The sequence below is a fragment of the Engystomops pustulosus genome, chromosome 7 (assembly GCF_040894005.1).
Source record: "Engystomops pustulosus chromosome 7, aEngPut4.maternal, whole genome shotgun sequence".
NCBI classification, from domain to species: domain Eukaryota; kingdom Metazoa; phylum Chordata; class Amphibia; order Anura; family Leptodactylidae; genus Engystomops; species Engystomops pustulosus.
Genome location: NC_092417.1, coordinates 39,486,300 through 39,501,122, shown reverse-complemented (window position 1 = coordinate 39,501,122; position 14,823 = coordinate 39,486,300). Strand labels below are relative to the sequence as shown.

Sequence of the window (14,823 nt, the reverse complement as noted above, 5' to 3'; positions counted from 1 at the left end):
ACAACTATCTATCAATATATATACAGTATCTATTCATCTGTAAATTATCTATTTACCTCATAAGCGTCTATTAATCATCTATGTATTGATCTATCTTATGTGTATTTATCTAAATATTCAGGGTTTTTGGCTCTCCTAGTGACAATATACGGGCGATATCCTTGTCGCTTACCTTGATCTGTGATAGACCTAATCCCCAGTATGTCGGTGACAGAATGTGATGAGGGCCAGGTCCTGGGCATGGCCATGGTGCTGGGTAAGGAGTGCATGCCAGGCGGTGTGGGCACCTTGGCCCCTGCAGTGATGGGGTTGGTGTAGGAGTAGATGTGGTTATACTGCAGGGCTGAGGCTGCTGTGGCATGGTGGTGCTGTTTATGGGAGTCATAGTGACTTTGCTGGGACAGATTTCCAATCTTATTTCTGAGGATCCTACTGATGGAACTGACTGAGGGCACATTGTACTTGTCACACACCCCATCAGCCAGGAGCCGGTCCCTGATCTCCCAGGCAAAGATCCCAGGGTCCCTCTGCTTGTAGGTCCTGATGTGTTTCACCACAGTTGGGGTGGTCACTCGAGGTTTGCTGCCCCCAATGGCTCCTGGAAGGATGGATCCAGTCTCATTGTATCTGGCCAATATCTTGCTGACACATCCATGGGAAACCCTCAGTTGTCTTGAGATGTCACAAGGCCTGATCCCCAGCTGAGCCAGCTCCACAATCCTCAGCCTGATGGCATTGGGTAAAGGTCTTCCATTCACAAACACTCCTCCTAGCTGGTTGACTTCTCCAAAGGCAGGTTCTGTGGACAGATGCATGCCAGCCCGGCATTAGTTCTGGTTATAGGATGACAATTCGCAAAGCTTTTTTTTTACTCACCTTACTGGCAGTGAATGGGTTACTGCCAGGTCTTATCTTCAGGAAAAGAGACAACTATTTACTGCAATGCAACATGAAGTGTAAGAAGCCTCCAGTATTCTGCCTCTGCTAATGATCCTGACCCTGCTGCCAGGTGATAACATGCAGAGGAGGAAGACCTGACAGCTCTGTGCATTAGGATCTGAGCTACTTACCCATGGCTGAGGTCAGGGATCCCCTTGGTATCCAGCAGGATGACCTGTCAGGAGGAGGCCAGATAGATCCACAGCTCTGCTATGGAGCAGGAATGAAGAATTATAGGTGAATAAGAAGACCCTTCCTTTTCTTGGTGCAACAGTGTAAGTTCTGTATTTCCCTCTAATAGCAACGTGGGCTGGGCAGGGCAGGGCTGCACTGTCACTGGGGCTAGGCACTCCTACTGGTGGGCAGGCTGGGGACTATGCCCCACGCTATTGGAGCTCTGCACTGACAGGCAGGCGCCTGCTGCCTGGATCCCTGCTCTCTGCTGAGTCCCTGACCTGCACCTGGATTACTGCTTACATGATATTTACCCTCTGAGAGGAGGTAAGTCCCAAGCACCCTTTACAGGGCATCAGGTTGTGGGTGCACAGGAACAGTGCCAGGCTTAACCAGAAACATGCCATGCAACACTGACATGGTAGGAATGTAAGGATAGAACAGATAGATGCCAGATTAGAATATGATTGATAGAAGCAGGATCTATTAGATATGTAGTCAGAATAAAATTATATATATGATATGATATTGATGATATTTAGGTAGATATACCAGATAAATTAGAATGACAGATAGATTCGACAGATACATAGATATTCTAATTAGGGGGTTATATTAGATAAGTAGATAGATAATCAGATTGCAATTATATACTAGATAGAATGTCAGATTAAAAGTAAGGATAGATAGAAAGATGATATATAGGTATATATACAAGATATTAGATAGAATGACAAATAAATCAGTCAGATAAATATGCAGGAAAATTACAATGATGTATTAGATAAATAGGATATACCAGACAGAAATATAGAATGTCAGGATAGATAGAAATATAGATATGAAATTAATGATGTATAGATAGATATGCCCACTAGTTCAATTAGAAGGATATATTAGACAGAAATATAGAATGTCAGAAGGATAAATAACTGAGGACGATGATATATAGGTATATATACCAAATATTAGACGGAATGGCAGATAGATTAGACATGCAGATTGTCAAATTATTATGTTAAATAGATAGTCAGACAGACCAGAAGGATATACTAGGTAAATAGATAGATATAAATTAATTATATATAGTTAGATATGCAAGATAGATTGGATAGAAAGTCATATAAAAAGATAGAAAACAAGATAAACAGAAAGATGTACAGCAAATTCACACCATCAAAAAACTAATAAATAAATAAAAAAATAAATACCGTAGGGCTGCAGATAGCAGTTATAACAATAATTACAATAATATTATTTGTAATAATTATAATAATATTGTCACAAACAACCTCAAACATTTACAGATATTATATTTACAGAGAATATTTATTAATATATTTGTTGATTTTCTGTTGTGTTTGATATATATATATATAATACTGTGTGCCACAAGAATCCCCTAATACAGGACAGCAAGCACAAGTAGTGTAGTAATAAAACATCTGTGGTTGGAGCTCATCCGTCTGCCTTATTGAAGGGAAATTCTTTAGGAAAGTTCTCATCTGTTCTAGCACAGGTGAAGCACAATATATTGGACATTGATCTTCTATCAGACCAGAAGATGTTGTCGCTCCTATTTTTAGGGTGCTGGGTGACAGTCACACTCCATGGACATGTAATGGCATTGGTCAGGAGGAGACTACAGGATCTCATACAGATGGGGAAACTAGTTACTATGGAACAATTGCTCTGTAGTACATGGTGTATAGACTCCTCATCTCCCCCACACTCAGTGTGTGTTCCTGTCTGATGGATCTGAGTGACTGCTCTGGGGTCTCCTGTGATTTGGGGTAATAGTCAATGTGGGCTGGGACAGCAGAGGTCACCTCCACAGTGGCCTAGGGAGCAGGGGCTATGTGCATGTGGGGGGCAGTATCCAAATATCCAGCCTGGCATAAAGATTAATGTCAGGACTAGGTTTCCTAGTGATTAGCATACTCCTTGTAACAACACATTGTGCACATACAGCACAGCTCCCATTGGGTCATTAGTATAATTGGTGTTGGTCTTGGAGGATAATTAGGGTCTGCAATTGGGTCCTGCAAAACAACCAGAGAGCAGAGGGCAACGTGGAAAGATTATACTAACAAATATTACCATAAAGCAATAGAGGCTTATTAATACAGTACTTAGAATAATACACCTGATTGCTTCACCGGGGAGTGATTATTATGTAATTATTACTTATTAATATGTATGATTTGTAGGTAAAATATATATATATTTTCTGTATTTATGTCTACATTTTGACTTATATAATGTTACTGCTTTACTATAATCTGTATGATTATCGGCATTGATTTCCTCATAAACACACAGATTATTTCTTTACAATTTTCCAATCGATTTACAATTTCTTGATTATTTGCTTTGCAAACCCAGACAATTGTACAAGGTGTGTTCACAATATTGTAAAATCTAGTTACAGTCTGTTAAAAGTCTATATATGTGTACAGGGTTAATAAAAAAAAGAAAAAGAAAAGGAAATTGTGATTATATTATTTATCTATGCGACATTCAAAGATCTATGAACTACATCTATCTATCTGTCTTCTATCAATCAATCAATCAATCAATCAATCATATCTATTTATCAATGAATAGTCTATATTAAAATATATATACACACACACACACACACATATATATATATATATATATATATATATATATATATATATATATGTTTCATTATTTTTTCTATGTATCATCTTTCTCATATCTGTCTCTATATATACCAAATAAATAATTAATGTATGACACTTCTATACTATCTTATATCTAATATCATGTCTACCGACTTCTATCCACAGTTAATTGTTTATCCTTGTTAAAAAAAATCTATCATAATACATCTATCCTCTGATGTTTAGTATAGTTCACAAGTTGCTCTTAGGATAAATATAGACACAAAATTGTGATTGTGGTCGGGTCAGCCGCTTCGGACTTTACACTGTGGTCAATGCTTTTCCATACGGATTCATGTGAAAATCTGAAAATTTCTCCATGTACTGTAAATGGCACCTACAGAAGTTATGGAGCATAAACCACATTGCTACTGTAAATCATTATAGTTCCCTTATAAGTGGCTGTATTATTTTATAGGCTCAATCTATTCTGCTTGAATTTTTTTTTTTTTTTGCAACATGGATTTATAGTGACGTAATAAAAAAAAATTAAACATTTTAAAAAATTAATTGATAAGATAATAAAATGTGAATTAATTAAAACAGATGTATCTTTCATGGAAATGAGCTGACACTGGATGAACCCTCAAGATCTGCAAGGATTACCCCGAAAACAAAGCCTGGAGCCGCCAGTTCTCCCACCACATCCTGGACCATGAAATCACAATATATGCACTTACCTGATGTTACACTCATTTCTTCTGTAATATTACATATTTAATGAGAATTATCACTGCTGCTGTAAAACTACCCCAGACAGGTAGATACATTGTATAAAGAAAACAAAAGGATTATGGAACTTTTGTTAACATTCTGAAACTGATTCACATTTATTTACAGATACATATGAAAAAGATAGATAATAAATAGGTTTACTTATCTGTCCTATCTATCGATAGATTATATGGGTAGACGTTATATATATATATATATGCTACAGATTTATTGGATCAGGGTGATATTAAGCGGCATATAAATAGAGTACATACATCATTATAGTTACAGTTACATATAGATACATATGAGAAGGTAAAATGTGTGGTATAGAAAGACAAGTAAATAGATTAATAGATTATCTGGCTATACTATAGATGAGTGTATTCGCTTATTACATAGAGATGTAATTTATAGAAGATGTTACTATCAATAAAGTACATTTGATATCATTCTTGCAAAAATACTGTGCAAGATTGTATACTATACTTTGCTACAATATACTACAGGATTTTATTTTACCGATATAGTTCGCTCCTACTTTACTATACAACACGATTTTATATTACATGATTTTTTATTACTACCTTACTACACTACATGATTTCATACTGCCATTTTACTATAATACTAATACTTCACAATACTACAGCATTTGTATACTACTACATGACTATCCTACATGACTTTTATTACTACCTTACTATGCTACTACTTTACTATGATTCACGATTGTATAATGTTTCTAGATTTATACTACTACTTGAGTACAGTATACTACATCATTTTATACTACTACTTATGATTGTATATTACTACAATATACTACATTATTTTATACTGCTATATTGCTATACTGCATACATACATTCATACTATACATTCATGCTACTACATTACTATTTAACATAGTTGTTTATTACTACATTGCACTACATTATATTTTACATTACTACTTTACTATACTACATAATTGTATATAACCACAATTATTTTATACTGCTTCTATACAGTACTGCTTGATTTTATATTACAACTTCACTACGCTACATGATTTCACACTACAACCTTACAGCATGATTTGATACTACTTTGCACTGCTAGTATAGTTACTAGTTATAGTATGGGGCACTTTGAGGCATTGTAGACTTGCTATGATTTTGTGATCATACATTCCGTGGAGTATACATTATTTCCTCCATATTTGATGTAATTATACAGGGAGCACATAGAACAGGATTAGATACAACACCTCCATATATAACACGGGCTGCAGCTGTAAATCCCTTTCATGTGTTCCCAGCAGGCAATGATATAAATAAAGCAGAATCTAAGATCAAATTGATCCCCAAAATTCTAGAATGTAGTCTGCGACTATGGAACATGTTGAGAGTTGTAGTTTAGCAGGAGCTGGAAAGCCACAGGTTGCAGACCACAAGGATATCCCTGCATTATAAAGAGTCCTGCTGGGCAATGGGGCTCATAATCAGTAAATGCACCAGTGTTTGTGATGGAAGGCAACATCTGGGAATAGAATTGCATTTGTACTCCCACATTCTCTGTGTAATGCTCTCTAATTGTTTATTTACATGGGGGATAAATACATAAACCACATATCATATGTTCTCTACAGGATATAGGTCAGCGGTGGGCAACCATCTCCTAACTATTCTAGTCTGCAAATAAGGGTCCTGGCATTGAAGAAGAGGAACGTTTCTCTAATATTGATCCACTATACACTATACAAGGGTATTATGTAACCATTAATTATACAATGGGGTAGTTATTACTCCTTGTACTCACTTAAAACTTCATGATTTTTTTAATTAAAGGGCAGTACACCCACTTGATGTATACATGATCTTTTAAGGGTTTGTTCAGCCACCCTAGAAGGGTGATCATTTCTGCAAATCCTTAGATCATCAATTAGGGGGGTGATTAAAACCTATGACATTAGATTGCTAGGCTTGAGTGTAGTCAAGAAAAATGGTGTTGAAATGAATTTCATGTTGATCTAAGATATTGTGATGCTATTTACAGTAAAACAGATTCCCACTGAGGAAATTGGTAAATTCTTTGATTATTATATTAAAATAATACACCATTTGTCCTATTTTTCTAATATTATATATATATGTTATATACATAACAGCTTTACCCATCTGTAGTACTGTACTAGCCGAGTCCCTTTTTTTCTAGAATTTTTAATTTAAAAAATGCAGACTCGAATGACACAAAATAAGGTCAAACTGTAAGCTTTCATATGATATAGGAATAAAAATGTATAGCTTTGTATAAACCTTTCTATAACAGCTGCGTAGGCAAATGTATTGCACAAATAGGCAAAAATGAATAAAAAGCAGAATTAAATTAATTTTTTTTTAGTATTTGTAGAATGATATCATAATGATATTTTAACTTTTCGGTTTTAAGGATGGAAAATATATATATACATTTCTAGCATAAAAAATGTATCTATTTTTGAGGGTTGTGTTTGTTTTCCTTTATAATCTTTTCTGTTTTGTCACAATTTTTTTTTTTTGCTAATATCTGATTTATGTTTTTTACCATTCAAACTTGTGGCAATGGAAACATGTATAAAACATTAAATATGTATATCTTATAATCATTGCACTGATTTATTAGATGGGGACGTCTTATTTTTGTCAAACGTTGTTCAATGAATGTGCAATTTATTAATGCAGTAAAACTAAATATGATTCACCTTCCCAATGTGTATACAGCACATCAATGGTAAAAGTTACTTTCCCTGTTGTATCTTCAATATCTTAAACATGTGTAGTGTCTATTTTAAATCCTCTTTTGTTGTTTTATGTTTATATGTTAAATATTATATATAATATCCTTTATATATTTCTAGAAAAAACAAGATATCTTAAAGAATATCTCTGTTCTGTAGTGAATTTTACATGCCTTTTTTTTTAATAGAGATTGTATATGCTAGTTTCAATAAATCCATTTTCTTGATCCATTTGCTGTTTTGGTAAATGTATGTGTTTCATTTTTGTTTAATCGAAGTTGAAGTAAATAAATTGTAAAAAAAAAGGATAAGTTGCAAATGAAAATGTTCAATTTTAAAAACTGTGCTCCAGCTGTTCCAATACAAAAATATATAAAACTTTGAAGCATAAATGTGTTTTCTGAGGAACTATTGCATAATATGCAAATATATTATGACATTATGTGACGTTTTTATTGCTAAGCATTGCCACATACTACAATATGTCATATCTTCTAATAATATTTTATATAACTGGCCTGGGCTAAGGTCACAGTAACGCTCAAACCTTTGTTAAAAAGTAAGAAGCGAGGTTTAATGTATCCATTGACACCAATGTATATTTTATGTCATCTCTTATGGTCAATTTGGCCGCCATCCGTTATCCATGCGTTTTTTTTTCCAAACGGAGAAAAAGTACTGCAGCCATCGTCATTTTTCTGTCAAAAAAAAAAAAAAAAAACACACATGGATAACAAATCCCTGCCTAAACAGAACATAACGGGTGACTTTAAATTTATATTGATGTCAATGGGATTTTTAGTCGATACATTAAAAAGTCTGTTTTTTACTTTTTTAAGTGATGTAAGGAACGGAGGTAATGTAAACTTAGCCTTGTATGATTTTCTTATACACATGGTATTATATTATGTAAGACTAAAAACATCAGCTTTGTTCAAGTGACTTAAAAAAGTTACAACTTTCTGTAGGTATTCTTTATCATTATATATTCTTCAGTGAGACAGAACAGACGTCAATAAGAAGACCAATTCCGTACGGGTTACTGAAATGTGATAATTTTGGGTTAAAAGATTTGGTAAAGTAGAAACGTATTAGAAGACAGTTTATACAAAGTAGTTGCCGGGATTGTTTATCGATAAGTTCAAAGATAAGATAAAGTAATGATCTCAGGGGTCAACTTCTATTGTAGGGTTACATATCAATGTCCTAAAGTTAGTCTCTCCAAGAACCTAAAAGCAGAAACTGATCCAAAAATAAAATTAAAAAAATTAGTTATATGGGAGTTGACCTTCACACAAGGAATAAACATGGAACAATAGGTTACACTGAACTGTATACAACTAAAAGGCTCAGTTCACACTTGTGTTCGTCAGCTTCCATTGAGAAATATTGGAAAAAATAGCGCAGTAGCCGTGATTAGGTGGAATTGTAATGGAAGGCAAGTTTCCCTACATTTAAGTCAATGGCAAATAGAGGGTGAATGTCACTCTCCTAATATGGGAAGTGTAATGGAAACCCCTAATTCATTTTCCACATGTAAACATTTCATCAATTGGATGTTATTAAAAAAAATGTTCCTGTGTGAAGATAATTTCTCATAAATGTAGTCATGTTGTCCCTTAGAAACGAGATGGCTTCCTCGGATACGACCACCTCACATTTTGGCAACAGTGGCCAGACATGTGCTACTGAGCCCTGCCTGACCACCTGGATTCAGCGATCAGTACCACAGGACGTCTGTAGGACCTGCAGTAACTCCCGGACATTTTAAATACAAAAACCTTTTGTTTCTTTATGCAATCACTCCAGCAGAGGTGGTCGTATCCAAGGACACAGTCTTGTTTCTAAGGGACAACATGGCTACATTTATGAGAAATTATCTTCACACAGGAACATTTTTTTTTTAAATAATATCTAATTGAAGAAATGTTTATATATGGCAGATTAATGAAACAGAATGTGAATGCCCAGACGAGAACACCCCTTTTAGGGGAAAGTTCACACTACTGTCAGGATTTTAATTAATTTACCTCCGTTAAAAAAAGATAACGGATGACAGTGTCCGTTACAGTAACAGACACTTTGCTTTCACTTTCAATACAATAATTTATAGCATCTATATCTGCCTATCTCTCAATCCCTCAAATTATGATCAGTGAGGCATCATCTGTTATGAATATTTTTGTTTTTCAAACGGAGAAAAAGTACTACAAGCTCCATCATTTTTGCCATTAAAAAAACCTGAAGAATAACAGATGACTGTCTAATGTAGGACATTAAAATTGCATTGATTTCAAGGGGTTTTTAATGGATGCGTTCAATTTCCGTTTTTTACTTTTCTCTAAAGTGAAAACTAGAAATGGAAATCTGAACGGTAGTGTGAACTTAGCCTTACATAGTTTAAGCCCTATTCTACTGAACATCATTTCTAGCAATTCTGACATTACATTGGATGATTCCTTAGACAGTAGCGCCTCTTATGGCACAAGGTTAATTAATGTCCAGCATGATTCCTCTAGAACAATACACACATTAATATACACTATACAATGCCCCACATTTATTTAAGCTAGTGCAGTCTGTACTATGTGCAGTTTGCCTGTGGAGTGTGCAGGGGGTGCAGATTCATCAAAACTGGTGCATGGTCTTCATGAATCTGGCGCCCCCTGCACTGCTCGGGAAGTGTGCAACACTTTGTTCATGCTGCAGAATTGTGGCACAGACAGAATTGTGGTGCAAGTCAGTAATAAATATGGGGCAAACTGCGACTAAGCAGTAACAGCCCCTTTAGGTGCCCATTATTTCTATCTTGTCGGACACAGTGCAGCCGTGACACAAAACTGGCGGAGACACTTTATACATGTACAAGAAGTTTGCACGTTCTTTTCAGTGCAAAATCAGACAAAAAATTGGCGCAAACGCTTTAATAAATATGCAGCAGTGTCTACATATCAGTGTCACACAGCACCATATGGTGATCAAATGATACATGGGAATGAAGATAATAGCTGTATAATATTTACATAATACTACCATTAGATTTATAATATGCGAAATCCAAAACTGTGGTCATGTATGTCCAGGAAAAGTCCTGGGTTACGACTAAGGACAGTGTCCTGTCCAAAACGCGTCAACTATTTTCCGACATTGTGCACACTATCATGTTTGTTTAAATCAATTATGGAATAAAACTCTAATGTTTTTAATGAATTTGTTGGAGAATACCTTTTCCTTTTTCCTGATGATACCCACCTGAAGCAACACAGCGCTTGTCTCCGTGCAATTCTTCTACAGCCAACAGTCCACGAGATTGTCCTCAATTGGGGAGCCGTGCCAAAGTTTTTTCCTTTTTCTATTGTATGCCCAGGAACAACCCACTTACTACAACTACTACCAGAAGAAGAGTGAAGTATTCAGACGATACCTTTTCGAGGCTAACTGAGTATATTTAATGGTGAGCTTTCGAGAATACTAGTTCTCTTCGTCAGACATGATGCTTTCTCATGAAGAAAACTAGTATTCTTGAAAGATCACCATCAAATATACTCCGCCTCAAAAAGGTATCACTCTTCTTCCGCTCTCCATGCCTAACTTGGTACAAATCTACACAACACTACTATGATAAAGTTCTGTAGTGGACATATGTGGAGTGATGGTCTATTAGGAAAAAAATAGTCTAATAAGTCCCATCAACCCATTCATCAATATGATACATCCTCAACTTAATGGGGGACTGAAATGATTATCCCATAGAACCAGAATGAAATAATATTACAGCTTTTTCTCAATATTGGAGTCAATGCTTCTCTAATTCCAGCTATAAGTTTTGGATGCAATGGGGGTCATCTATTTTATATTTTTCTTCCTCTTCTTTCTGTCTTTTTTAAGACATTTTTGGCACATTGCAATTTTTGCACCTTTTTGGGGACATTTTGAAATGTCTGCCGGACAGTAAGACACCTTTATCTTCTATTCCAGATGTGCTAAATGTCGCAAATGACATTTATTATTTCAAATTGTCTAAAATTTGCTACATTTTTTGGCACAAAAAACTCCAGACCAAACCACACTTAAGGAAAATTTAGAAAATGCGGAGAAATGACTTGAGACATTTTTGTGACATTTGTAACAAATGTCTCAAAAAGAGATCTGAAAAAAAACCTCATGTAACACAAGGAAAAAATGAGATTGATAAATTACCAAAAAAGCATGTGGAAAAACGACAGGCAAAAACTAGCCAAAACAAACAGAGATTTGAGTATCCCCATTAGACAACAAGAAATTACAAACTGAGGGTTCATGCTCAAGATCAGAATAGGTGCAATTGATTTTTGATCAGTCAGATTAGTCCAAATTTTGAAATTCCCTTTCACTTGAAATTGTCTGCCATGTACTGTAGATAGTGAGTATCCAACCAACAGGTACACAGGCCCTAGCATATCCTTCCATATACCGCAGTCTACAGTGAGCATATACAAGGAGAGGTCAGCAGCACCATGCTCTAGTGATTGGTAAAAACTCCCTAAATCCCCAGGTCCAATTGAAAATATGAGAGAAACAAGAAAGTAAATGAATTAATATGGCTACCATTATGGATTATTCATGGGCAAACAGAGCCTCTAGTTGGCCATTGAGAACAAATAAAGGACTCAGGTTAGTGAACCCCCTAGACCACCGCGGACAATGACACAAGCCGGGGACACCAAGTGGCACCCGGTTTTCACCAGAGCCTACCGCAAAGTAGGATGGTCTTGCTGCTGCGTGGTGCCACCAGGTCATTCAACAGGTGCGACTTGTGTGCGGTGGCAGCCAAGGTCGAGGTACAGAATTACTGGGTGGTCAGGAACAGGCAATTGGTCAAGGCAGGTGGCAATGATGCAAGGTTGGGTTGGAGCAGGAGGTCAAAGCTGGCAGTGAAGGAGGGGTTAGGTCTGGGGTCACAACTGGAGGTCAGAAGGAAGGGAACAATCATAGAGGGAAGTTTTCTCAGTGGCATGAAGCTCAAAGATCCTGCAGGGGTTACTGGGAGAAGCTGGCCTTTAAGGAAACCCGGAAGTGGCCAGCACCAATCAGCGGTGCGCTGGCCCTTTAAATCTGTGAGTGCTGGCATGCGCGCTGGCCAGCCGGGACGGGGGAAGGAACGAGGAAGGGTGAGTTCACTCGTAAAGGGGCGCTGCCACGGAGAGAGGCACGGTTGTGCCTGCTATTTGAGACATGGATCAGAGGGGCACCCGTGGCATAAGGCAGTTACTTAAGGCATTCCTCAATACCAGGCACACCTGGGCAGATTTCAGGGCCCAATTTTCTTTGGAGAGAAGGGGTTCTTTGTCAGGATGGGTAAACATGCTAAATATTTGTGATGTTGAAAAAAAGAAAGACGTTGGTTCACTGTGGGTAAAATGGGTTCACATATATCCAACCAACAAAAGGCGGGAAACAGCTGATGTCAGTGCAACCTATGTACTTATTTGGACCCATAGAGAGAATAAAGACAGATCGTAAGATAGTGTGGCTTCTACACAAGTCCTGGTCCAGTACAGCACAACAACTGATGCTGGGCCCTATGGAAAACCATGGTATCTGATCTGGCATAACTTTTCCTCTTCTACTTTTGATTCACTTCAGAAGGAAACTAATAGGGTGTATTGATACATACACATATTGGGGTTACTCATCTTAGGAATTCCATTTTTTTTTTGAATATTTGCTTTAAAACTTGGGACTTTTTCACCAAACCTGCAAAGTTTGCCAGTGTGACATCATCTATTGTCAGTAATGATGTAATGATGAGTCATTGTTATCTATATAGAGGTCATTGTCCAGGGAGGGGGAGGAGATAAGCTGTGACATCATCTATTGTCAGTAGTGATGTAATGATGGGTCAGTGTTATCTATATAGAGGTCATTGTCCAGGGAGGGGGAGGAGATAAGCTGTGACATCACCTATTGTCAGTAGTGATGTAATGATGGGTCAGTGTTATCTATATAGAGGTCATTGTCCAGGGAGGGGGAGGAGATAAGCTGTGACATCATCTATTGTCACTAGTGATGTAATGATGGGTCAGTGTTACCTATATAGAGGTCATTGTACAGGGAGGGGGAGGAGATAAGCTGTGACATCTTCCTTCCTTTCCCCCAACTCTTTGACAAACTTCAATCTGGTTTTCGACCCAATCACTCAAGTGAGACTGCCCTGACTGACCAAAGTTTCGAATCACCTAGTGTCAGCCATGGCAAAACACCACCACTCTGTTCTCATCCTTCTTGATCTTTTCTCTTTCTTTCTGTTGTTTATTCTCTCATGTTCCCTTGGTATTAAAGGCCTGGCCCTCTTCTGGATCTCCTTATACCTCTCCAGTCGGACATTCATTGTCTATCACTCTCACACTACATTTTCACCTTACCGTTCTCTGTAGTAGTCCAACAAAACACTGTCCCGTGACCCCATAATCTTCTCCATTTACACATTTGGCCTAGCACTGCTCATGAAGTCTCATGGCTTTCACAGAGGTGCTGTACTCTACAGACAAAATGTAGAGATTAGATTTAGTTTCCAATGTGAAAATTATTGGATATTTTACTGGTACTTATTTAGAGTGACAATTCTCAAAAAACAACAAATTTTTTTTTTTTTTTTTAAATTACACCTTAGACATAGAAATGGCACAAAGTACAAAGTAGAGTATTTCTTGTCAATCTTGAATATGACGACCGAAGATCAGGAAAACTTTACAGAAGAGGTTTTAGATGTGAACATGTTTCGTCCCTGTATTACACTCTTCCTTAACCCCTTAACGCTGAAGCCACTTTTCACTTTCCTGACACAGCCCATTTTTTTCAAATCTGCCCTGTGTCACTATAAGTGGTTATAACTTCGGAACGCTTTAACATATACAAGTGATTTTAAAATTGTTTTCTCGTGATGCTTTGTACTTCATGTTAGTTGAAAAATGTTGGCGTTTTGTTTTGCATTTATTTATGAGAAAATCAGATGTTTGGTGAAAATTTGGAAAAATTCTTGATTTTCGAACTTCAAAATGTTCTACTTTTTCCATACATAGTAATAACCGCAAAAAAATGTAATAACTAACATTCACTAAATGTCTAATTTATGTGGACATGGTTTTTTAGGCATCCTCTTATTTTTGTAGGATGTTATGGGCCTTTGAACGTTAGGTGCGATTTTTCACATTTTCATAAAAAACGCAAAATCCTACTACTGAGGGACCTGCTCAGGTTTTAAATCACTTTGAGAGGCCTAAATAAAAGTAAAACCCCATAAATTACCCCATTATAGAAACTACACCCCTCAACGTACGTAAAACAAATTTTGTGAAGTTAATTAACCCTTTAATTATTTTACAGGGGTTAAAACAAAATCGGATACAATTTTGAAAGTAAACTTTTTTGGCTAAATGAATGTGTTTTTCAAAAAATTTACAAATTCTCAGTGGATAAAATACCAAAACGCTCCACAAAATTTGATACCCAATCCCTCCCGCGTATAACAATAACCATATGTGGTGGTAACCTGCTGTATGGGCA

General features: G+C 36.6%; 1 protein-coding gene across 2 annotated transcripts in view; it reads right to left on the bottom strand.

The window, feature by feature from the left end:
• The window catches only part of PAX9 (paired box 9), a 34,406-nt gene extending 33,167 nt beyond the window's left edge, over positions 1 to 1,239 (bottom strand). For both annotated transcript variants that reach the window (XM_072115533.1, XM_072115534.1), the window contains exons 1-2: positions 1,071 to 1,239; positions 173 to 799 (exon numbers count right to left, since the gene is read on the bottom strand). In XM_072115533.1, coding sequence (XP_071971634.1) covers positions 173 to 799; positions 1,071 to 1,074 — 631 coding nt within the window. In that variant the 5' untranslated portion in view covers positions 1,075 to 1,239. The remainder of the gene's footprint in view (positions 1 to 172; positions 800 to 1,070) is intronic.
• Positions 1,240 to 14,823: the final 13,584 nt, after the last annotated feature.